The sequence below is a fragment of the Colletotrichum spaethianum genome, assembly GCF_022836535.1.
Source record: "Colletotrichum spaethianum MAFF 239500 DNA, contig06, whole genome shotgun sequence".
Lineage (NCBI taxonomy): Eukaryota > Fungi > Ascomycota > Sordariomycetes > Glomerellales > Glomerellaceae > Colletotrichum > Colletotrichum spaethianum.
The window spans coordinates 1216148-1240489 of record NW_026054776.1 but is presented as its reverse complement, the minus strand read 5'-3'; the positions used below and the strand labels follow the sequence as shown (position 1 = coordinate 1240489).

Sequence of the window (24342 nt, the reverse complement as noted above, 5' to 3'; positions counted from 1 at the left end):
CTTCTATTGCTGTCGTGCAGAGAAGGTGGTGCGGCAGCTCTGGGCGATGACGAAGAGCGCCCATTGGAGCAGGCGGGGGCGGGGTAGCTCCGATTATTGATAGAGCTGTGTCTCGCAACAGCCGCCGATAGGTGAGGCTTTGCGAAATCATGATGCAAGCGATCACGAAACTTTGCTGACTGAGCACATGGAGCGCGTCACTAACATCGCGCAATTCTACCAACATCATGCGCTATCTCTTACAGAAATGTGAATTCCGGTCATGACTAAAAGGATCATTTGGAATTATTGCGGCCCCGAGTTTCCGTTTGGGAGCATCTGTCAATGAACCGAGGCATCTACCATGCTCCGGGCCTACTGGGACCGTCCCTTGCTGGCTTCGTGCCCGGGAACCCCACCGAGTGGCCCCGGAATCTTGACAAATTCAGACCCGGAGTCGGCTTCACTTGATCTGCATCCTCGCATGGCGGAACAACCCAAAAGCCGACTTCTCGTCTTTCTCCATTGTGACGTCTGCTAGTCTCATAAACATTCTCTCACAACCCTCTACGAAACCGTGTTTTTAGCCACGATGCCCCGCGCAAACTCGCCAAACGTTATGTGCTGCTCAATGTCGACCTCCTCGCCGAGGTTCGGCTGAGTAAAAACAGCCAGCGTGTTGCGTGCGACCCGGCCGTCGCTCACCGACGCCCTGACGCCCCTCACGAAGTGTGGCACCGCCTTGAACCTGCCGCCTGTAATGCGTTCAAGGGCCTCTCCTGTCTGAAAAGCGATGCAGTCCCGCGGGATCTTGACCTGAACCGTCTCCCCCGTTCTCGAGTGGATGTACAGCCCAGCAGCCGGGTCGGGCGACGCCGCCAGTTCGGCGAGCGGTGGCAGGCTTGCCGACGTGTCGTTTGTGATTTCTGGTACCGCGGTTGATGTCTCCTTCTCGTCGATAAACATGGCCGACGTTAACCCAGTAAGACATCCGTGATCGACATGAACGCTACACCTTTTTGTGTGTATTAGCTAGATATCCATGAAATCGCTTGTTGCTGGAGGTAATGTTACCAGTCATCGTCGGCGGCGCCGATTTCGGAGAGTGCTTCCTGGGTCTGCGGGTAATAGTGCAACAAGCGCGCCTTGGTCGTACTAGACGTACTAACGACGTGCTCCAAGTAACCCTTGGGATAGGCCTGAATCTCGTTTTCGGCATATCTGTCGCATGCCCGGGCGACCAGGACTGCGGTGTCAATGATGACACGGCACAAGCTCTCGAGGCTGGGCTTGAATCCCGGAAGTACATCCTGTGCCGGCCACACGTTGGGCGACAGGTACTCGGGAAAGTTATCTGTATTGAAATCGGCGGTTGGCTTGGCGCAGTCAAGCTTGGCATCGACATAGAATGCACAGTTGGCATAGTATGACCCCTTGAACGTATCAACTTGGCCGCTCTTGAGTGTCTCTTTTCCCAGCGACCAGCCCGTCAGGTATTTGGCCTTTTCATTCTCTAGTTTTTCTATTTATATGTGAGTAAAATCCTACAGCAGAGTGAAATTTTATTTTCCTACTAAGCTCATGTTCAGGTAGGTTGCCCAAGTAGGAAGCGTACGACAGTGTCTGATGTCTCAAGTGACTGAACTCGGTCGGCACATCTTTAACTACCAGTATTCCTAGAGATTCTGGCCCAAAAGCCTCCTTGAGCGTCTCAGAGGGAATGTTGCCTGTAGTATGGTTGTCGCATGTAAGTTGTTGCTCAGTGCCGTGGAGTCGTGTGACTCACCCTGCTTGAGGTCGTGGAGGGATACAACGACTGGCTGCGCAGTTTGAACCATTTTGATTGCCTAAGTGAGCGAGTCTGTATTCTTGGTAATGAACGAAACTAGAAAGTAAACAATCAGATCGTAGGCACGTCGACAAGATGTCTAAACTACCACCTGCCGGACACGGTTCCTGAGGTGGGGGAGGGGCATTGTGCTACACTTACGTAATCGCCCTATCTATAGCTTTATTCGCCCCAGCATTGGAGCTTCCCATCATCAGTCAATATCTTGAAGCTCCAGCTTCCAGCACCGCAAGCCGCCGGTTATCGCCGAAAATCGCACCATTTCAACGATTCACCTTCCTCATCGAGACCCTTCCCGAACGAGACCCGAAACACGAGTAAATCGTAACAATGGTCAAGCCCCTGTCGTTCAAGGGCGACAAGAAACCCAAGAAGAGAAAGCGCACCGAGGCTGAAGCCCAAGAGCGCGATGCACAGAGCGGCGAGGTCGCCCGCGCCAGTGGTGTCGCGGGGGCGGAGGAGAACCCAGACGATGATGATAGCTGGGTCTCTGCGGATGCCGTGACAGACGTTGTTGGGCCCATCATGTTCGTGCTGCCGACGGACCCCCCTGCCGCGCTGGCGTGCGATGCCGTCGGTAAGGTGTTTACGCTGGGGATTGAGAACATCGTCGACGCGAACCCGGCGACGGCAGAGCCCCACGACGTGCGGCAAGTGTGGGTCGCGAACAGGATAACGGGTACGGAACAATTCAGGTTCAAGGGCCACCACGGGCAGTAAGTGTGAAGATCGGGCCTGTTACGAATGGGACCGGGGCTCTAACGCACAGCAGATACCTTGGATGTGACAAGAACGGCGTGTTGTCCGCAACGTCGGCTGCGGTGTCGCCGCTCGAATCATTCAACATCATTGCGACAGCGGACACTCCCGGCACGTTCCAGATCCAGACCCTGCGCGACACATTCCTTACAATCAAGCCGCCGAAGCCCAACGTTACGACGTCTGACGTCCGGGGTGACGAGGAGTCCATCACATTCAACACTACGTGGCGCATCAGGATGCAGGCGAGGTTCAAACCACGCCTCAAGGCGAGCAAGGAGGAGAAGGCCAAGGAGAAGATCAGCCGCAAGGAACTCGAGGAGGCCGTAGGTCGCAGGCTCGAGGACGACGAAGTAAGGAAGCTGAAGAGAGCAAGGAGGGAGGGTGATTATCATGAGCAGCTGCTTATGCTGAAGGTCAAGGGGAAGCATGACAAGTACGGCTAAGAGCGTCGCTCGATCTGGCCAGTTTGGTAAGGGAAAAGAAGGCAAATGATACCCAGGCAAAGAAGAATCACAAAGGGCAGAAAAGAAAGCAGTATTTGCTTGACACTTTGACGGCTCTGTTGTTTGCTTTCTCTTTGTGTGTTTAGTTGGGTCTCCACGCCTTGACGTTGCCGTCTTCTCCTGCAGTAAAGACAACTTGTTCATCGTCATAGAAGCAGAACGACCGGACAATCTCTTCACCGTGGCCGCCAGGCAGACCAACACTGTTCGCCCTGTCGAACCCCCAACCGCCATCTGCCGTGCGCGACAGGTGCACCAACTCGAAGAGCTGGCGGCTAAATGACAAGATTAGCTACAGACTGAAAGAGCAGATGGTATCATATGGCGGGGAGCAACTCACTCTTGCGAGCCAGCACCAACAATGGCGCCACTACCGTCAACCTTGGTCGTTACGTTGGCGATGTACTGACAACCGAGAGTCTCCCTTGCATCGCCAAAGTCGACAAGCGCAGCGCCCGAGCCGTGATCCTCGGCGACGCTGTAAACGGCGAGCTTCTCGTCGTGGGTCAGCACGTAGACCTCGGTGTTGCCGAGGAAGGAGGCGTGGTGGACGGAGCCCTGGTTCAGCGTCTGGATGACGACCTCGTCCTCATCGGAGATGCGCGTGTCGTATACGTTGACCAGGCCATCGGTTGAGCCCGAGAGAAGGATGTGCGGTTCCGAAGGGTGAAAGCGGAGTTCTGTCACGTCGTCACTATGAACTTCGTCGTATTGGAGCCTCTGCGTCGGGCCGGCTCTGATATCCCTGTGGTTGTGTTAGGTGAGAGTCAGGTGAAGTAGCAGCGACATACCAGAGTAGCACTGATGCCATATGGTTTTGGAATTCTGTGCCGACTGCTATTGTGTTTGTTCTCGAGTCACAAGCTAGAGAAAGAATGGGCGATTGGCTGGCTGTATGGCGTGTTAGTGGTGTTCGTTGTACAACTCACTCATGCCTGACGCAAGGAACCTACCTGCGAAATGGGCAACCTGCGGCTTTGATGACTCTCTCATATCCCAAACCGAGACTTCTCCGTTCTCACCTGCCGTGCAGACAATCGAGTTCTGCCAGTCGAAGGTCTTCAGGCATGTCAGGTTACCATGGCTGGTCGGGTATGACTTGATAGGGCCGTGGCCCAACCTCGCAGGGTTGAAGAGGCTAAGCTTTTGATCCGAAGAGATGGCAGCTAGACCGGCACCAAGCCGTTGAATGTCAAGAACATAGACATCTTGCTGGCTTGAGAAGTGGTGACCATCTATGCAAGAGAGGTTGTACATCTTGACAGCGGGGATCTATGTCCATTTGTGAGCATGGACCCTGTGCCAAACAAAAAAATCATGAGTGCTTTCAACTTACAGGACAATTCCCTAGTTGAAAAGTTGCTCTCACACCCTCGGTGGACTTGCAGAGACTATGGACTAATGATTATTTAGACTCACTTCCTAAATTAAGTCATAAAGTGAAATCCGGACAAGCACAGGATGTAATTAAAAGTCGGAACCAAGACCCAGTCAAGGAAAGGACGAAGGGTGAGCCCTTTAGTACAAAACCCCACTTTATGCAACTATACGGGATTCTGTTATCGGAGCCTCGACAGAGTGATATTATCCGGTATCCAGCTGAGCATCCAATCACGTTTCAGGGAGTGGATTACCCTGTCCATTCGGAGCTCTCAATTACCACCTACGTGGACCTTAGAGCCAGGACAGCTGTTCTGAAAGCATCGAGCTGCGCAACTGTTGCAACCACCAACCGACGTTCGCTTACCCAAACGTGTCTTCGCGAAATAACATGTCGCGGGTCTTGGCGATCGATTTTGGTACATAACAATCGTCCAAGATGAGACGTTCTTTTCTCTGGCTCGTCCGTAAGTTTCATCAACTTAATCAGGCGTTTGTACATAGCTAGAAGCTGACATACCCACAAAGTGCTGTTGCAGGCGGCCGTCATCTTGTGTTCCGACGAGCAAAAGGTTTTGCACGATTACGAAAAAAGCGATGGCGATAGCAAAGAAAGACACGCCAAAATACAGACGGATGTCCTTCCGGAACACCACACACCCCCTCCGAGGCAGCCCGGTATGTATAATGTCGCGATGGTCGCAATGGTGGGGGGATCAGGACAGTTAAGGACTGACGTCAAGCAGGGGCAGAACTGGTCGATCTCGCACTTGAACAGCTGGTCAAGCTTCCGCCCCGAACCTACCCGAGACGCGAACGTCGTTACACCCTCGTCTGGACCGTTCTTCGATATGCTCTTAAGTTCGTACCTAGTCTCAAGGTTGCCCCGGTCCCGGGCAGCAGTCCAGTACAGGATACCAAGGTCACTGGACCGCTGCTGGAGGCCGTGAAGCTGCTGGAACAATCCGCGCTGCAAAACAACACCGATGCGCTTTACCTTTTGGCCGACATGAACTTCTACGGCAACTACACATACCCCAGAGACCTAAAGGTGGCCTTCGATCACTATCAAACCCTCGCGACGCTCCATGGCAACCGCACGGCGCAGTACATGATTGCCCTTTACTATGCGACTGGAATCGGCCATGTTGTTGCACCTGACCAGGCCAAGGCACTGCTTTACTACTCGTTCGCTGCGATCCAGGGCGATACCCGCGCCGAGATGGCCGTCGGCTACCGACACCACAGCGGCATTGCGACACCAAAGAACTGCGAGGTGGCGAGCAAGTACTACAAGAGGGTAGCAGACAAGGCAATGGAATGGTACCGGTCGGGTCCCCCCGGTGGCATGGCATGGGTGGTTGAGTCGTACCGTATTGCTGATGAGCTTGGCGGCGTCTACGGCGAGGGTGCGAGTGCCTCAAGTGCAGGCATGAACGCCATCAAAGTGAGCCCCAACTCGGATGCCAATGCCGCCATCGACGACGTCATCGAATATCTAGACCTCATGTCGCAAAAAGGTGACGCCAAGGCCTCCTATAATCTAGGACGGATCTACTATGAGGGACAGAGAGGACTAGACCGAGATTTGGATCTTGCCCGCAAGTACTTCTTCACTGTGGCCAAGAGATACTGGAAGAAGGATGGCCGCATAATGGAAAACCACAAGCAGGGCATCGAGAAGACAGCAAGCAAAGCCGCCGGCTTCATCGGGCGTATGTATCTCAGGGGCGACGGTGTTGATCAGAGCTTCGACCAAGCTAAGAGGTGGTTCGAGCGGGGCATCTCGCATGGTGATCCCCAGTCCCAGCACGGTCTTGGTCTTATGATGCTTCATGGGTACGGAATGCCCAAGAACATAGCCATGGCGACCGACCTATTCAAAGCAGCGGCGGAACAGGACTACGCACCGTCCCAAATCGAGTTGGGCGTTCTCTACTTAGACCAAGGCGGGGCGGAGGATGTTCGAATTGCCAATAACTATTTCGAGCTCGCCGCCCGGTACGGCCAGATCGAGGCACACTACTACCTTGCTGAGATGGTTTACAACGGCGTGGGCCGCGACAAGACGTGCTCCATGGCACTGGGGTACTATAAGAACGTTGCTGAGAAGGCTGAGCCCCTCGTCTCTTCGTGGGCAGAGGCAAATCAGGCCTATTACTACGGCGACGAGGAACTGGCGTTTCTGGAGTACGTCATGGCGGCAGAACAAGGCTACGAGCGCGCGCAGAACAACGTCGCGTTCATCCTCGACCCTGTTCAGTCGAGACTCCCGCTGCCGGACTGGCTGCCGCTCCCCGAGTGGCTTGGTCTCCGACACACCCGTTCGAGCCTGCTGGACAACCAGAGACTTGCTCTCATGTACTGGACTAGGTCGTCCAGACAGTCGAACGTGGACTCTCAGGTCAAGATGGGCGACTACTACTTCCACGGTATCGGCTCCGAGCCGGATGTGAACAAGGCCGTTCAGTGTTACACTGGCGCTTCGGACTACTCGCAGAGTGCCCAAGCTCTTTGGAACCTAGGTTGGATGCACGAGAATGGCATCGGACTAACCCAGGATTTCCATCTTGCCAAGAGGTACTACGATCAGGCCCTCGAGGTGAATGAGGAGGCATACCTCCCCGTCACCCTGAGTCTTCTGAAGCTCCGCCTCAGAAGCGCCTGGAATACCTTCACACACGGCCCAATTCACTCCATTCAGGACGACCCTAGTAAGTTCCTCTGCATGACCGCATTGATATTTGCAGCGGATATTAATGAATAAACCAGAACCCAAGAAGGACTGGTCCCTTAGCGAGTGGATCGCCAACTTCCTACAGGACGACCAGCTGTACTACGACGACGCGTACTACGAGGACATCTTTGATGACACCATCGGTGGCACCGGTCCTGACGGCAACCCGCTCGAGGACGATGGCATCGCCGAGAGCCTCATCATCGTCTTCCTCGCTCTATCGATTGTGCTCCTCCTCTACTACCGCCAGCAGAGACAGCAGCAGCACAGGCGGGAGGAAGAGGAACGGCGCCGTCGCGAGGGCCAGCCCGCGGCACCCGTGCCGCAGGGGCAGCAGCAGGACCAAGGCGTGTTTCCACAGCCCGGTAACCCGGAGTGGAACAACTGGGTCGCCGGCGGTATTGGGCATTGAAATTGTTATTCCTGGATGTACGACTACACGCAGATTTTGAGAAGAAAGTATGCAGCTGGACGAGGTAGGAGGACGATAAAGCATATTCAGCGCCGGCGTTTGGGACCGTCCTGGGGAACAGGACATTTGTAATTCTTGAGTGGCCCGTTACAACCTATGAAATTTTCTGGCTTTTTGGGGTTTGCGTGTCAGGCACAACCAGATGCATGCGTTGCCGTTGTGCCCTCGTAATTTCCCCCGGATAGTGTGCGCCTATTTTGGCCCCAAGACGTGAGAGATTCAAATCTTTGAGACGAACGCGGCGGGATTTGTTTGGGGCATTCACGGGGTTTGTTTGCTTCGTTCATGTTTGCCTTCGGTATGCCTCCTGGAGCATATCAAGTTTGGGTCCGTGGTCCTTGTCAAACCGCCCTATCAGACAAGAACAGCCTGGTCTAACTAGCTTCAATAATCATCAAATGGTGGCATGCCTCGCGCCATTTCATGTGGGAATCAAAAACTGCTACTGACATTGTGCATAAACGGCTTGCTATTCTAGTGGTATCATCTTCTGTGTAACAACCCGCAAAAAGACAGCAAGAAAGGTATTAGCGACTAATAGTTGAAAAGAGCCTAGATGCGGCCAGGGATCCGGTAGCCGGGTACTGCCTTAGTACCTCAAGATAATTAGAGACCGAAACATAGGTGGCACCTGTGTCGCATTGGTGATGCTCGCCGTTGCTAGCATTGTCTGAAAAACTGAAAAACCGAAATTCCCCGAATGCGCGGCTCAGGTGTGGCCTGCCAATTTAGCGGCGGATGGGAGGAGCTCCAGCAGCTCCCAAAGGAGGTCCTTGGGAGTTTTCCATGTTACCCGTCAACTCGGCGACACGGGCCTTGATGCGGGCGACACGAGATTCAATCGCTGCACGCTTTGTCAGAATTCGCACTATGTTGGGTCAGAGGTTCATGGGCACTTACTCTCCTCTCCACTCGTGTCGTCGTCACCATCAGTGGTCTTACTGTATCCGCCACGGCTCTGCTCCTCGCTCTGGCGTTGCGCCGCGCGCTCCGCAGCATTCTTGCGAATCTGCGCCCATCGATCTATTGCGGGCGGGGATCGAGGGCCATCATTTGGCGAGGTAGGCGAGGCCTCCGCTAGCGGTTCGGGGGTCTTCGCACGTCGCGCAATGGGGGGTGGAATGGCATCCTCGGAATCGTCGTCAGGGACAAAGGCAGGTTGCTCTTGCAAGGGGCCCTGATCGAAACGCGAGAATTCGTGCTGAGCCTCGTTGGCATCCTCGGTATCGACGCGAGATATCGATTCATCAACGGACGGCTCGTACTGCGGCTCGTGAGCTTGAGTCTCAACTGGGGCTGGCTGAGGGGTCTCCATTGGCGTGGTGTAAGCCTCTGTGGGTGTTGGTGTGGGAAGGTTGGACTCGGAAGCAATGGGCTGGGGGGCGGGAGAAGGAGCAGGTTTTGGCGGCTCAGGGGTTGCTGTCTCGCGCTGAAGCATACCGTTCACGTCCGCGGCGGCGTTCTCGGGCAATTTCGAGTTCCGGTTCTTGTTGCGGCCAAAGAGCTTGCGCAGACCACCTCCACCAGCCTTCTCTTTGTGGAGCTTCTTCGACTTTTTGTCCTTGGGACTGGTTTCCGGTTCTGGCGTGAGCATGTTCTCCCTTCCATGGTCGAACGAGTCCTTAGGCGGAGGCAGTGGGGAACTGCGACCATTCTCGAACCGGTCGGCAGGATGAAGACCACTTGGAGCTTCCATCTCCTTCTCGGAGGGTACCCGAGGCTCGTCATCCCGTCGGCTAGGCGGCAGCGGGGATGGCGAGCGGAAACCCGACGAAGAGTTCATCGTCAACGGGGACGTCAACGGGGACGGTTGTGGTTGCAAAGAGGGAGACTTCGCCGGGACTTCGGGACGATACTCGGCTTCGATGTCGTGACCATTTGTGTACTCATTGTGGCCATTGCTTCCATTCCTTTGCATCGTAGAGACGCCGAGGCCACGGCCAGTAGTGTTGTTTGCCAAGTAAGCCTCCCGGATCGCCTCCTTATCGTACTTGTTTGCCCACTTCATCGCCGGGGATGCCTGGCGCATGATTTCGGGTTGAAGAGTCAACACACTTGTCGTCTTCTCTCTTGCCGACTCATCCTTCCTTCCTCGGCGTGCTTGGAGCATCTGCTGTTGCTGTTCCTGCTGCTGGCGCGCCTGTAGTTGGGCGGCGGCAGCCTGAATTCGAGCTTGCTGATCGGGACCGATGCTCGACTTGCTGATATTGGGATCGGCGTTCTTGCTACCCTTCTCGAGGGCGTGCTTGCCTGTTGACTTGCGACGGTTGACACCCTTATTTCGTTTGGTCCAGCTAAAGAATCCCTTCTTTTCAGCAATGTAGGCGCCTTCCTGGGGCTCTGGGGCTGCTCCAGCCACCATTTCCTCCATGACCAACCATCGACCACGCTTAATAGCCGTTTCGATAACGGCACAACGACCAAAGGCCGACTTTCTCTCCGGAGTCTCTTCGGGGGCGAGACTGCTCATCCAAACCCACCAGAAGCTCTCATCCAGATCGAACCGAGCAATGCTCGCCAGTTCTCCAGGCTCCAGACGGTCCGATTCCAGTCTCGGGTTGTGGGACTGGGAGCTTCGTTGGCGTGCAGCGGTCTCGATGGGCGGAAGAACCTTGTCGGGAGGCAACAGCATGTTGGGACTATTAGGATTATCGTCCACGAAACCAGACGAGAGGAAGTCAGCCCAAGACGGTGTAGTCGGCCGTCCAAGACCAACATTTCCGGATGCAGGTGTAGTTCTGAGGCCTTGGGGCTTGCGCGCAGCGGCTGCTGCTTCATCGTCCTCGTCCTCATCTTCGAGGGCACTGGTGAAGCCGATGTCTTCAAATCGTGACCATGATGCATCCCGCAAGCTCGTGGAGTGCTTTGCGCTGGAAACTTGGGATTGATTGGCGGACGAAATCGCTTTCAGCACACGGCGACATTCCTCAGTCAGGGCCTTCACAGGGTCCTCGTACTCGGAAAACTCGCGCAGGGCTCGGTCTTCCTCGCGGTACTGGAAGTGATTTGCTCGGCGTAGGAGTGCGAAGGGGGTTGGCGAGACAGCGTCGACGATCATGACTACCCTGTACGTAGAAGATTGCATCAAAGACGGCCTCTCAGGGGGATATTCGGTTTCCTGCAGCAACTTCTGTAGAGACATTGGCAGCATGGAGATTGCGCCTTGGGTCTGCTTTTGGGGAGCCAAGGACCGAAGGTAAGCGAAGAAGAGATGGCTGGTAGCGTCGGCAGCACTGCGATAGGTTAGCAATGTCCACTAGGCCAGAACATATCACTTACGTTGCCCAAGCTTTGTAACCACCCTCGAAGCCACTACCAGTGTCCTTCTGCTCGAACGCCCACCATGCAGCCATCCGGGAAACTTTGCGCCCGCCCAAGCCGTTCATCTTACCGTGGGCGGCGATTGCAGATAGCAGATCGAAGAAATCAAAGATGATACACGACCGGGCGCCGTTTTCGACACTAAGGGGGATGAAAGTCTTGAAAGAGTCTCTCGCCATGTTCGAGTCTGAAGTACGTGTCAGCTATGGCAGCACGGAGGACGCGGTGACCAATTCGTTCGTGCAACATACCTTGCTCGCCTACTTTGAACAGCTCGTACGCATCCCAGCCCACGACACCGCCTGAGAGCCGACTCCAACACCATTTGACCACACCAGCGATAACCTTACAGTGTTAGCATGCGCGTGTGGTATTGTTTTTGGAGGAATCATACCATTGGCTCAGTCATGCGCAGCTCTTGCGATAAGAACTCGCCACGAGGCGGTTGGCTGCCATCGAAGAAATGTCGAATGAAGGTCCGGACAGCACTAGGGTCCGAGGTAGGCCGGAATGGCAACAGGAGGAAAGGGTGATCAAGAGCTGCATTGGAGCAAGGTGTCAGTTGCTACGGGCGCAATAGGTCGCATTGAGAAGAGAGATGTGGTGTTGGAAGGCGCAGATGTATGCACAACATACCTCGTGCCTTCAACTCTTCGGTGCAACGTCTGATCAGGTCCTGGATCTCTTCAGGTTCGACCGTCTTCCTTGTGTAAGCGTCGTCCCATTTTGGCTTCGCAGGCAGCTGGTCAGCATCGAAGTTGGACCCCTTTTTGGACTTTTTGTGCGACCCGTCCTTGCTCTTCAAGCGAGAGAAGAGGCTAGGCATGTCGTCGGTGGAGAATCGCCTTTATCGAGGCGATTGCTGGTCGAAGCGGGGAGAGGCGTGAGGCATTCGAGGAACCGAGAGGATAAATGAGCAGCGGCAGTTGTGACTGCCTTGACGAGGGGTAGGTCGCTAATCGCAAGTCGTGTAATGGATCCGAGACAAGAAGAGTCCAAGGTTCGCAGTCTGTCGGGAATTGGCGGGGTGGCCGCGAAGAGGGACGCGATAGGAGAGAGTATGGTCGAGCTAGAGAGGCTGCGCGTTTGTTGAATCCAGTGTCAATAATACGTCGCTGGAACGGTCCACCTCGCGAGGAATTTCACTAGGAAATTGCGGTAGCGGGGAATCAGCAGTTGAGGGTATCGTAAAACATAGACGGGGGGGGGGGGGATTAACGAAACGAGGGAAAGTCTCCAGCAAGGGAAAGAAAGTGAGGAGGAGGAGAAAAGCTGGAGAGAGGTGGTGATGGTTGTGCTTGTGCTTGGGCCTGGGCAAGAACCGGAAAAAGAGGCTGCTTCTGCTTCCAGTCGGGACCTACTCCTTCTCTTTCTTTGCTTTCAGGGGCGAATGAACGACGGCAGGCTATTAATTGGAGAAGGAGGGAAGTGGTAATATTTGGAGGGGTCCCCTGGAGGCTTGGCTGCTGTCGGTGCTTGTCTATGGTTTTCCCCCCTGCTTTCTTTTTTTTCTTTCTTTCTGTTTTTGATCTTTATCCCCTGTCTGCTCTTTTTCGAGGTGGGTGTAAGTACCTTTTGTGTGACGATCACCGCGGGCCTGGTACCTGACGACGACCCTGATGTGGCAGCCCGATAGGGAATAGCGGCAATGCAGCGCGTTAGGGGTTGTTGCTCTGTTCCTCAGTCCGTGGGACGCTGTGCAAGCTCGTGAGGTGCTCGGAGGCTTTTGGCGGCGTCTGATGGGCTCGTAAATTCGCTGGCCCGTTGTTTGAGTCTCGACTTATCAGCCACGGGCGGGCTGTCGGGTGATGCTAGTGGCATTTGAGCAGCAGGCCCTCCGCACCGCAGCTCGAATCCTGGAAGAGTGGAAGAGACGGGAGGGGCACGACAGGCCCTGAAATGAAATTAAATCGCTGGAACGAGGATCCTTGTCCTGTGCCACGGGCCACAACTCTTACTCGAAAGTCGTCGGGAGTTGACGCCAATTGGGGGGGGGGGGGGGCGCCGACCACTCGAAAGTCAACGCCGACCAGTCTTGCCGGGTCGCCTCAGGCACAATGTGACGGAAGCCTGTCGACTGTGTCGATTGAGTCCTGATTCAGTGTATTCTGTTGCCAGTTGGTTGGCTAAGGAAGGGGGCGAAGATGCTGCGGTGGGGTGTCACTTATTGGTGGCTGAGGACTGAGATCTCAGGCAAGGATGTTAATATTGCCATTTAGAGGAAACGATGTGAAGCGTTGCGGCGCCCGGACGACTCACGCAGTTGTACGGTCTCGCAGAGGCGCAGAGGCGCGATGGTGATGACGATACTACCGAGCCGGAGGAGAGGCGTTGGGGATGAAGGAAGGAGGGAGGTAAGACAACCCGACATTGGACGAGCGGATCAGAGACGGCGACGCGCAACACCTTCTGCTAACTTCCATGCACCCAAGCCAATGCAGAGCAGGTATGCAATGCTTGCCGCTGCGAGCAAGCAAACCTCAGACGAAAGAGACGATGCAGCAGGTCTGGCGTCGGTCTCGGCCTCGTCAATGGGTAAACAGAACAGATGGAACAAGTTCCTTCCATCCATGATGGGCATGGCACACATGCGGTCGTGGATTGCCCATCGTCCTCGTCTCTCTCTCGAGTTGATCTCACAATACCCGTCGAGAATCTAGGTCTCCATGCTCAGGCGCATCCTGCTTGGTGAAATCTAACCGGCCATGCCTGGTCCGGCCCATGAATTACTTGAGACATGATGTCTCTGCTGCTTCTTGCTTGGTGTGGCCAAGCGTGGGAACCCCATTTGTCGCCCGCACCTTAATTAAGCCCGGTATCCGTTAGCTCCGTCCGCCCTGCGCTGGTCTCTCTAAGTGAATTCGTCGCTGGTAGGGCCGTTGGGGTGATATTGAAGGAACGAATGGAGCCCAAAGCCTGGACGCTAGGTTAGAGTGCGAGTCCGCATGCAACGAGAAGAAGGCGCGATACAGCTTGTTGGTCCGGCCCCGTGTCCCATGTGCTTCCCCGTAGTGTAAGGCCCCAGAGCCCTTTCCGAGGGAAAGGGGGGGGGGGGAGTAACCGAGCATTGATTTCTTGTCATCGCTTCCGCCCCCTCCTGGGTCGTTACCTCACCTCCTCCGCTTGGCGCTCCAATCTGGTGGGGGTGAACCCTGTTCCCGTCTCGTTTCGGACCTTCTTCGACCTTGCTTGCCTGTCTCGCGGCAGCCAGATCCAGCACCGTCGCGAGATACAAAGTAACAAAATCGCTCTCGTTTGCTCTGTCATCCATCTGCTATGTACCACACATATCGTCACCCACTGGTACCCTTCGCCTCCTGTCTACGATCCTCGTTGGAGGATCCGAGAAACGTTGCTGTACTTCATGCCATTCGGCACATCTTGGCCACAGAGACGCCAACACTGAGACCGCCCTTGCGCCGACGATATAAGTATGGCGATGTTCACCGGCTTGGTGCTGGAGCTATCGGTCGAGATCCTGAGATGCCCGCCATTCTCGTATCAATAACCCGACGTCCAGCTCAATCTCGCCGTCATGGGGCTGAATCCAAGTCATATCCAGGCTTCATGGCGCCCGTATCACGGCTCACCTCTCCAACGTTTCTGTGTCACTTTAACCGAGCGCATGTCTCGCGGCATCCCTCGACTGGAGAGCAATAAGGCATGACTACGGACACTCAACCGGCGAGACGCGTCTCGAACCTGTCGGTCGCTTGGTCACTTGTCCGGCACCCGCCCGTCCGCCCCACCTGATTCCCGGCTAGACACGACACGGCACCACTCTGCGTCAGTCAATGGAATCCAACCGACGCAGAAGAGACAGAAAAGGAGATTATGATCGAGAAGAAACTCACAGACAGAGAGCCGCCACGGCACCGCCAGGAGTGCTCGGAAGTCCAACGCCGGCCGCTGATATTGCCCCGGCTGGGACGCCACCGCCGATCCAAGGTCATCCAGCAGAGCCCATCATCACTGAGAGCCATTTACTTCCGGGCCACCCAATCTGCGCCTCGAGAGGCGCCCAGTACCCCCAACTTGCCAACGTTGCCAATAATAGGTCGAGGATGATCCTGTGTGAAGTCGCTTCGCTACGCATGAGTTGGTCGGTGCCAGCACATCCTCGTTGTCACCCCATCTAGAAATGGGTCTTCCACCCATCCACCCAGCCGAGCGCCCCTGTCCAGATAAGCCATTGGTTGCAACCCGCACGCGCTTGATCGACGTGCGTTGGCATCCGGCTAGCGGTGGTGCTGTCAAGCCTGACGAACAGCAGCATTCTCATCACTTGCATTGGGCATCGTGCACATCACTGATATTCCGAGACCCAGCAGGCTTTGCAACGATGGGGGTCTCGCTGCCATTGTTTCTCTCCGCGTGGCCATTCCTTTGTGTGCCTGGCGACTATGATCCAGATTGGCACGTCCGTTTTTCATACAGCAGGCTGATGCGGTTTCCAGAAGACGGCACGGATACGTGTTGGCATGGCATGGTAACACAGGCTGCCTCAAACCATTCGTCGGCGAGCGCGGCGGACGCTCGAGCCCCCAGCTGGGTCCTTCCCTTTCCATCGCGTGGTGAGCGTTTGTCCGGGCACCTGCGCATGAATATACCTTGGAAGGGCCCAAGGACTTGCTTGCCTGTTCGCCTTTGTCGGCAGAGTGTGGGTGGTTAGAACTGAATGCGAAACTCTTCTGGGTCTTGTCTAGGCGTAGATGGGTCGTGCTGCCCTGATCGATCAACGTCAGAAACGTCTGTTCAGACCACCAGATGGCCTAATTACCAAATCATCTGATAATGTCTCTGGGCCCGGCACTAAAGGGAGGGAGGGCGCCGACTGTTGTCAATTTCACAGCACCCGCCCAAACGCAATGTGTCAGTTGCCAAATTGAACAATTTCGAGCCTCCAATGGCACCAGGCCTCACGAAAGCAGTGACAGCCGCTGGCGCTGCGCTACCCGCATCTGAATCTGCCAAATACCGCCGTACCCCCAACCCAATCTTGCTCCAACCTGGCAAGACCCCTAGATTCCAGCATATGACATAAGCTGCGGCACAGATATGAGACATTGGAGCGAGATGGCATGTGGTCCGCGGCCGCGGTGTGCGGTCCAGCGTACATAGCACCACGCGGCACAGCTTAAACATCAGCCGAGAGACACGTACCGGTGTATTGAGTGTATAGGAAACAAGGCTCGGGCTCGCTGCCCAATACGTGGTAGAGTTGACTTCAACGCTTTTAAAGTGCACTGGGTTAACCTGCCTTGCCGAGGATGAGTTGACCAAGGTTATGAAAATCTTTTGGTCACTTTGTTCTCGTAATCGGGTTACACCTGGAGCTGAGCCATGGATGCCGGGCACCAAAGTCCTTGTCGGTGCGGCCGGGGACGGAATGCGGATAAGAAAGTGGGTCTACATCGGAGCCCGAGCAAACGATCAGACACACAACAGGAACGAACACGCTGGGGTCCGGTGCGCTTGAAAAGCACATGTGACTTCCAATCATGGATTACAGTCGTCATATCTAGATGGCGCTATCCAGATGACGAAAACGAACTCTGTGAAACTGTCATGCACGACGTGAATGTGTCGGCCGTTTTATTGACCTCTTTCAGTTCGACGGCCATGTTGGCGGCCGCAGCAAACTGCTACCATTAATAGACTACTTCTTACTGGTTCTCTGCGGCTCTTGTTATGTTGTACTGGCACTGACGTCTTCAATGAACGTCTATGGGCCGAGTCGACAAGAATATCTACCATCATAAGCGTGTCATAAGGGAAGCAACAAGTAGCGAATGCGATCTCTAAAGCACCGAGGCGTTGTTGAAATATAATCTTGCTCAGAATTGAATCATATACTTCAGCAGAGTATCCTTAACTGCCTGGCAAGAGATGAGTCCAAGAGGAAGACCATAATGGGTGACGTGACGATAGGTCCGGACCTTGAACACGAGCAGATGCTGTCTCTGGCACAAAGACAACACGACCAGAGAGGTATGAAAGCCGATTCCAAAAAACATGGGATTCGGCGGCCAACATTTCCCCTTGTTTCGGCACTATGGCGGACGTTGATTACAACGGGAGCCGGCGTTCAAGGCCATAGTCTACCCACTATGCCCAACCTTGCCTCCAGCGCATCCCCACAAAACAGTGTGGGAGGAAGGTCAGTTGAGCAAACCGGAGCGCCTTCCCATGCACCAGGCCGTTAGGGTACTAACATTGGCCCGTCTGCATTGCTTCTGTGTTGAGAAACACTAAAGGGAGCGACCGCGCGCATCGACTGCCACCCAGTTCGACAAGCAGCCAGCTCTCTTATGGATTCTCTACGCTCCGGATATAAATGTCTCATATGGAGAGTAGAAATAAGGCACACCAGGAGACGGGAGCCATGGCCGGAGAGTAGAAGCATGGGGTGGACGGGCATTGGAGAAGTAAGTCATGATTAGACTCCTCCAGGGAGTGTGCGAATGAGGACGACGAAAGCCAAACCTATAGAGAGAGTGAGGAGGCTGAAAAGAGGGCCAACGACGGTGAAAACATAGACGACGATCTCAAATAAAGATGGAGCGGTTAATCCTACCAGACTGTAACACAAGTCAGGATTAGCCTGCCTGAACGAGGCCGGATAGCTTCCACTACCTCCTACAACCAATGGACAACAACAGCCTAGCCAAAGAAAACGGGCTCGTTACGCGCAATTCATTCAATACCAAATGAGACCAGCCAGGGCAACCCATCCCGTGGTCAAACCAGCATGCATCTAGGCATGACTTCCCATATGCCTGTGCTAAGCTGCATCATCTAAATGTTTAAAAGTCATCATATCATCCAAGCCATTCCTAACAGGTGACCCGGACCGAGCGGCTGTTTTCCCATGTCATTCCAAGCACATTGCAGACCAAACTCCGGCCCAATTCCCTTCCATCTCATATCTTCATTAAGCCTTGTCTTCCTTGGGCGAATCCTCGGCAGACTCCTGGGGCGAGGTCTTGACCTCCGTCTCCACCTTCTCGACCTCACCACTCTCGTCGGTCTCGGCCTTCTTGGTCTCCACGACCGTCGTCTCGACCTTTTTGGCCCCACTCAGATCCCAGTCGATCTCAGCGCCAGCGCCGTACCGGGTGGCCAACCACTCGTTGGCCTTCTTGAAGTGCCCGCAGTCGAAGAAGCCCCTGGATGCGCTGAGCGGGCTGGGGTGTACGCTCTTGAGGACCAGGTGCTTCTTGGGGTCCACCTTGACGACGCGCTTGCCGGCGGGGGTGCCCCAGGCCATGAAGACGACGCCACGGGTCCTCTTGGTGGCGACGAGGTCAATGACCTTTTGGGTGAAGCGCTCCCAGCCGCGGTTCGCGTGGGAGTTGGCCTCATGAGCGCGCACCGTCAGACATGTGTTGAGAAGAAGGACACCGCGATCCGCCCAGGGAGTCAGGAGGCCGCCCTTATTGGGAGGCGGGGAGAAGGTCGGGTAGTCTTTCTTGAGGGCGATGTACATGTTCTTGAGCGAGGGCGGCGCCGGGGTTGGAGGGCGGACGGAGAAGGCGAGGCCGTGGGCCTGGTTGTGGTTGTGGTAGGGGTCTTGGCCGAGGATGACGACCTTGACAGTGTTGAACGGGCAATGGCGGGACCTGAGCTCTTGGTTAGAACCGGCCTTGTCAAAGTGGTGGGCTGCTGAAGGACCATTGAGAGAAAACAAAGAAAACAAGAAAAACATACCAAGAGTATACATCCTCCTTTGGAGGGAACCACTTCTTGCCAGCATCCGATTCCCTGTTCAGGAAACGCTTGAGATCAAGGAACTCCTTGCTGGTGACCTCGTCCTTGAGCAGTGCCAGCCAGCTCTCGTGCAGCGTAGCGATCTCGAGCTGTAGCAGCTCCTTCTGCTCGGCCGTCAGGCCGGCAACCCATTTGTCCTTGTCGAACTTGGCGGCCGGCGAGACCTCGGAAGCGGCCACACCACCCGCCTTGGCCACCGGTTTTGGGGCCCCGAAAAAAGACATGATGCTGCCATCTTGCTTGGGCTTCTTGTTGTCCGCGGCGGACAGCGTGCCGGCCTTGCGTTTGAGCGTCGACATTGTAGCGTGTGTGGAGGGGTGGGAGGAGGATATCGGTCTGAAGAACCGGAGGTAGTTGGTGACGTAGAACGGCCTTGGACCTAGCCGAAGGTGAACGGAGTAGGTTGCGAGATTGGCGAGACTTAAACGCTCAATTGTATAGTTTTTTTAAGAAGCGTTTCAATGGGTCATCAATGGGAACGACAAGTTTAGTTCGTCGAGGAAGAACGGTGAGGAAGAAAGAGACAGAGAGAAAGGTGATGTGGATGTGGATGTGGAGGAAAAGGAGGTCGGATCTGAAGGAGCATGTAGTCGAGATTTCTCAGCCCTGGTTTAAAGTTGAAGTGCCGGTCTGCGGACCGTCGCGTGTTGACGCGCTACCAGAGAAAGAAAAGCGATTAACGCGTGTTGTAGGCCCGCTATTCTGGCGCGTCTTGAACGAGTTTTAGTGGTTGGTAGGGGACGGGGAGCTGCCTGGGAGCTGCAGCCCTGCAGCGGCCCCGGCTGCTTGGCGGAACGTAGGCAGATTGCCCCTGAGATTCCGCCACTTTTCCACTTGGGACGAAGTGGTGACTTCATACCCTCGAGGTGCGCTTCCGCGTCCGTTATTGGATACTGCGTCCTGTCAACTCCACGGCTTCCCAGCTGTCTTGGATCTTAAACGTGTCTAGGGTCCTGAAATCGAAATGTCAAGAAAACCACTCTGTGGCTTTATTGGGGGGAGGTATCATTACAGTTCAACTAGAAGTACAAGTTTTTTTGTTTCCCCATGTCTAAACCAAACCACCACGGTATGCCTTTCGGCGTGCAAACTCCAGGCCCCGGGTCTTTCCCCTTCGTTAATAACAGCCCGCTCAACGCCCAATAATGCTCGAAATGGAAGAGTTGTGATTCGTCAATATCAGTCCATGTCTCTTCTTGCCTTCTCGTTCACGCCTCTGAACACCCGCTTCCCCACCTCGTAGCTGCTGATCATGATGGCGCAGGCTGGGGCAACCTTCAGAGTCCGGGGGATCCATCCTTTCCACAGGCCCCCTATTCCCTCGGTCGTGAAGATGTGCCACAGCAAGCGCACCATGGAGCCTTGCTCAGCTGCAGCCACCTTGGCAGCATTGGCCCCAGCCACCTGACGCGGGGAATCGCGGTAGACCTGCGTCCTGGTCTTGCCCACGTCGAACGGCATCGTCACTATCGACGCGAAGCCGCCTGATACGGCACCGGCAATAAAGCTGTCCGTCAAGGTTTCCGTGTGGTTCTCCTGGCTCTGAGACCGGCGCCGTGCCTGGGTCCGCGAGCCCCTAGTGTCCAAACTCCGGCCGCGGCGGGTCTCTCGCACATCTGTCAATTTGCCCCGGATCGTCTCGTATCCCCACCAGTACAGGCCCGAAAAGGGCACATCCCTCCACAAGGTCAAGGTCAATCCTCTCCACAACGAAGTGTAGCCACTGGCGCTGACCATTTCCTTGATGCCTCGGAATGTGTTTGCAAGATGGCCGGTTGTCGAGTTGCCAGTTGATGCTTGCATTCTCGTGCGGAACAGCTCGATCGGGCTGACGGCGGCGGCAGCCAGGATGCGAGCTCCCGCGCCGGCGACCAATGGCGCGGTATCGTCGTTGAGCTTTTGCGCGATGGGACTCTTGTTGTTGTATCGCAGCCAGTCGTAGCCAGTAAAGTAGATAATGTTGCCCGGGATCGTCATCAGCAAGGTCGGGGAAAGACCCCTCCAAAGACTGGTGAACCCCTCGTTCCGCGCAATCTTCCTCAGCCCGTCCATTGTCGAGCTGATGGTCTTCCGTTCGACCTCTTGGACGGCACAGTCGGCGGCCGCGGCAGCCGCGACGCCCTCAGCGGCTCTCGGCATCGCGAGGCATAGTTCGGAGGAGTTGTTCATGAAGAACACTTCTCGGCAGCATGCGGTAACTCCGAGGTTCGACGTGTTGAATGTTTTCAGGGTGTCGGTCGTCATGGCAAGGCGCGAGAAATCCACCGTCGGCGGCGTGACGTTTTGGGATTGCCATCGGATTCGGACAACATCGAGCGGCGTCACTGCGCGAGCGTGTTAGCATCGGCGGACGGATCGAAGCGTAGGACAAGGGCTCACCTAGAAGGGACGTCAAAAGACTACCCGACATGGCCGAGATCATTTTCTGCGACGCCGTGATATCATCGTCGCTTCCTCCATTGCTGCTGTCCTTGGGCGGAACTATGCGCGCCATCGGAAAAGAGTCATCGGGATCGAATCTGTCGTGGTCCTGGCCTGCGGTGGCCTGGTGGATGGCAGTCATTGCGGACCAGCTTGCATGGTCGGAGAGGTCGGAGCTAGGGAAAGACGCTGCAGTCATCCGGTCCAAGAGTGGTGCAGTGTGACAAGAGGGAAGTTGTGGATGGAGGTCGGTAGGTGAGGGGAAGTATAAGCTTTCACGAGCTTTTTTCCCGCTCGAGCAAGTGGGAGAGAGACGAGAGAGAGGACGAAATTGGTCTTACCCCGTTCGCCAAAGTCGGCTCGTCATGACTGCGAAATCGGGTGCGCGCTCCGACTCCTGGTCCTCCCCCAAAAATTTGCCGGAGATAATGAAATGGGTGGCGCTCCAGGGCACCTTGCTGGCCGAGCCGAGCCCAGAACCGTTTAGGTGATGTCACGGACCGAGCGCCTGTTCCAATTGGCTGGACCTATTGTGGGACCCTCGATGCGCCACAAATGTCACCGATAAGCACCACGCCGGTGGGACCTCATACGCCGAGTGACTCCAGTTCGGCGTGCTCTGCTTACAACACACAGTCGATGATGAGTGGTCGGCTTTGACTACATCTCATTGCGCGAAACCACTGTACAGCCCTCTAAACCCCCGAAATCGCCACTCGAGACTAACACGGAGCTGATTTTCGAGATTCTCACCGATGTCGCTCTCATAGCAACGACGGCCTCTGCAGCTCAGTTTTCCCGAGCATCCCATATCACAACCATGGCAGACCAGCCGCCGCAGCTTGATTCCGAGCTGGAGTCGTTCCGGCAACAATGGCGCTCAGAACTCAAGACGAAGAAGGTAGTCCCAGAATCTCGGACCTCCCAGCCCAAAAAGAAAACCCCGTCATTTTCCAAGCCTTCCGTCCCGGCAGAAAGCTCAAGGACTGCGGTTCAGAAGAGATCCCAAGTAGAAGAGGACGAGGAGTATGCCCGCTCTATGGTATTTGAGGAACCGGCGCCGTCGCCCTCAGGATCCAATCCAGACGAGCCCGCACCCCAGGAGGCCAAGGAGTTGGTCTCGGCCCTAGACCACTTTGAAGAAGCCGTAGAAAAGGAGGCGATCGGAAGCTTGGGCGACAGTTTAAAGCTGTACCGCAAGGCTTTCAGGGTGAGCATCCCTCTTTGCTAACATGAACGGGATGAGTAGCTAATCCAGGTTTAAAGATGGACAACCGAGTGGACTTGGCATACAGGAAGAAGCACTTTCCTGCGGCCGCCACAAAACCGTCCCAACCATCGCCATCAGGCGCCCAAGCTGCCGCACCAGGTATGGCGGGCAAGCCGCCAGAGACGCAGCAACAGACCATGAGCGAGCTGATTGCCAGCTTCTCTGGGCTCTCTGTAGCAGCAGCACCTCCGCCGGTGGAAGGAGACCCGGCCCCGCCCTGCCCCATCGCAGAAATGCCCCAGGAGATTCTGGTCCACATCTTCAAAGACGTGGCCGTCCTCGATGTCGGAGACTTTGTGCGTCTTTCGTTGGTTTGCAAGCGTTTTGCCTACATCGTCGCCACCGAGCAGCAGATTTGGCGGCGCATCTGTCTGGGCCCCGAATTCGGCTTCGCCGGAATGCATCACCACTGGCAGAGGGGTGTCTCCTGGGAGCCCCTTGAGCAGGAGGAGGACACGGGAGACCTGGAATACGTCACCATGGAGGAGCTGGCGCAACGCCGCAGGGAAGAGAGCGAGGCCACCACCTTTGCGCTGCTGCCTGAGGTCTACTCGTCGTCGTGGCAGAGCATGTTCAGACACCGGCCGCGGATCCGGTTCAACGGCTGCTACATCAGCACCGTCAACTACATCCGCCCCGGCCAGGCGAACGCGAACCAAATCACCTGGAACAGTCCCGTGCACATCGTCACGTACTACCGGTACCTCCGCTTTTTCCGCGACGGCACCGCCATCAGCCTCCTCACTACCGACGAGCCCGCCAGCGTTGTGCACTACATGACCCGGGAGCTGCTCGAGCAGCACCGCGGCGGCGGCGGCGCCCATCTGCCGTCCCTCGTCATGCAGCACGGCCTTCGCGGGCGGTGGCGGCTGTCTTCTGCGCTGGACCACCCGGATGCGCCCCTGGGCGAGACCGAGGACGATCTGTTTGTGGAGACGGAGGGTGTCGGGGCAAAGTACACTTACCGGATGTATCTAGAGGTGCGCAGCGCGGGCAAGGGGAAAGGCGCGCGGAACACCAAGCTCATGTGGAAGGGTTTCTATAGCTACAACAAGCTGACTGACGACCTCGGCGAGTTCGCGCTGAAGAACGGCAAGCCCTTCTTCTTCAGTAGGGTCAAGAGTTACGGCGTTGGAGAGTGAATCCTCGCTCGCGCGGTAGATGAATAAAGCTTGAAACCAATCTGGTCTCTTCGTTCCCGCCATTTGGAAGCCCCAACCCTCCTGCAGACACATGCGCGGACCGCGTCGCCAGTCCGTACTCCTGGCAACACCCTCCCACTCCTGGCCCAGCCTCACAACCGTCTCGCACTTTTCCCGGATCCGCCCCCGCCCATCGCTCCCCAGCGCCTCCCGCAGCGGCACGTCCCGCCCGGCCGCGCGACCGCCTTCTCCGGGTCTCCACCCTCCGTCCCCGAGATCGCTTCGAGCTCGGCTCTCGCCGCGGCATGGAGCTCTGCAAAGTCTGACACGCGTGGCGGGATCGTCGCGATTTTGTGGAACACCTTGGTGCGGAAGTAGCCCGGCTCAACGAGGAGGACTTTGAGACCGGGGGCGAGGATGGCGGGTTCCTGGGCGATGATCTCGATGGCGCCTTGGGGTCCCGTCAACGTCAGTCCCTGCCTCACGGGTGGGGGGGTCCGAGAGACTCACCTTCCAGCGCGAACGTGCTAGCGCAGTACGCCCTCACGTTGACGACGACATGCCACACCGCCTACGAGCTCAGATACACCAGCGTCCCCATGCCTCTTCCGCTCAGAAACGGTAGGAAAGCACACGTGATGTTGAGTGGGCCGTGGAACTTGGTTCTGAAGCAAGTCTCCATCTCCTCCTGCCTGCGTCACGTCAATACCCGAACTCAGCTATAAGCCCTCGGCTG

General features: G+C 55.9%; 9 protein-coding genes across 9 annotated transcripts; 3 read left to right on the top strand and 6 right to left on the bottom strand.

Moving 5' to 3' along the window:
* Positions 1-546: 546 nt before the first annotated feature.
* Positions 547-945, bottom strand: ColSpa_03346 (uncharacterized protein; the record flags this gene model as incomplete). The annotated part of the gene is made up of 1 exon (XM_049269558.1): positions 547-945. The coding sequence occupies one exon, from the start codon at positions 943-945 to the stop codon at positions 547-549; it is 399 nt and encodes a 132-aa protein (XP_049125515.1).
* A 104-nt stretch (positions 946-1049) lies between these two features.
* ColSpa_03345 (uncharacterized protein) lies at positions 1050-1817 on the bottom strand (the record flags this gene model as incomplete). Its single annotated transcript, XM_049269557.1, has 3 exons — positions 1050-1501; positions 1554-1706; positions 1766-1817. The coding sequence occupies 3 exons, from the start codon at positions 1815-1817 to the stop codon at positions 1050-1052; spliced, it is 657 nt and encodes a 218-aa protein (XP_049125514.1).
* A 341-nt stretch (positions 1818-2158) lies between these two features.
* Positions 2159-3033, top strand: ColSpa_03344 (protein frg1; the record flags this gene model as incomplete). The annotated part of the gene is made up of 2 exons (XM_049269556.1): positions 2159-2544; positions 2601-3033. 2 exons carry the CDS (start codon positions 2159-2161, stop codon positions 3031-3033), a joined length of 819 nt encoding a protein of 272 aa, XP_049125513.1.
* Positions 3034-3175: 142 nt separating this feature from the next.
* Positions 3176-4350, bottom strand: ColSpa_03343 (putative white-brown complex 30; the record flags this gene model as incomplete). The annotated part of the gene is made up of 4 exons (XM_049269555.1): positions 3176-3368; positions 3434-3838; positions 3885-3927; positions 4047-4350. The coding sequence occupies 4 exons, from the start codon at positions 4348-4350 to the stop codon at positions 3176-3178; spliced, it is 945 nt and encodes a 314-aa protein (XP_049125512.1).
* A 562-nt stretch (positions 4351-4912) lies between these two features.
* Positions 4913-7622, top strand: ColSpa_03342 (protein sel-1 2; the record flags this gene model as incomplete). Its single annotated transcript, XM_049269554.1, has 4 exons — positions 4913-4940; positions 5002-5151; positions 5220-7187; positions 7246-7622. The coding sequence occupies 4 exons, from the start codon at positions 4913-4915 to the stop codon at positions 7620-7622; spliced, it is 2523 nt and encodes an 840-aa protein (XP_049125511.1).
* Positions 7623-8410: 788 nt separating this feature from the next.
* ColSpa_03341 (morphogenesis-related protein MSB1) lies at positions 8411-11829 on the bottom strand (the record flags this gene model as incomplete). The annotated part of the gene is made up of 6 exons (XM_049269553.1): positions 8411-8526; positions 8583-10915; positions 10962-11190; positions 11255-11348; positions 11398-11543; positions 11640-11829. The coding sequence occupies 6 exons, from the start codon at positions 11827-11829 to the stop codon at positions 8411-8413; spliced, it is 3108 nt and encodes a 1035-aa protein (XP_049125510.1).
* Positions 11830-17937: 6108 nt separating this feature from the next.
* Positions 17938-19072, bottom strand: ColSpa_03340 (uracil-regulated protein 1; the record flags this gene model as incomplete). The annotated part of the gene is made up of 2 exons (XM_049269552.1): positions 17938-18625; positions 18714-19072. 2 exons carry the CDS (start codon positions 19070-19072, stop codon positions 17938-17940), a joined length of 1047 nt encoding a protein of 348 aa, XP_049125509.1.
* Positions 19073-19952: 880 nt separating this feature from the next.
* ColSpa_03339 (solute carrier family 28 member 3) lies at positions 19953-21336 on the bottom strand (the record flags this gene model as incomplete). Its single annotated transcript, XM_049269551.1, has 2 exons — positions 19953-21097; positions 21153-21336. The coding sequence occupies 2 exons, from the start codon at positions 21334-21336 to the stop codon at positions 19953-19955; spliced, it is 1329 nt and encodes a 442-aa protein (XP_049125508.1).
* A 678-nt stretch (positions 21337-22014) lies between these two features.
* Positions 22015-23606, top strand: ColSpa_03338 (F-box protein HRT3; the record flags this gene model as incomplete). The annotated part of the gene is made up of 2 exons (XM_049269550.1): positions 22015-22404; positions 22461-23606. 2 exons carry the CDS (start codon positions 22015-22017, stop codon positions 23604-23606), a joined length of 1536 nt encoding a protein of 511 aa, XP_049125507.1.
* Between the last annotated feature and the right edge of the window lie 736 nt (positions 23607-24342).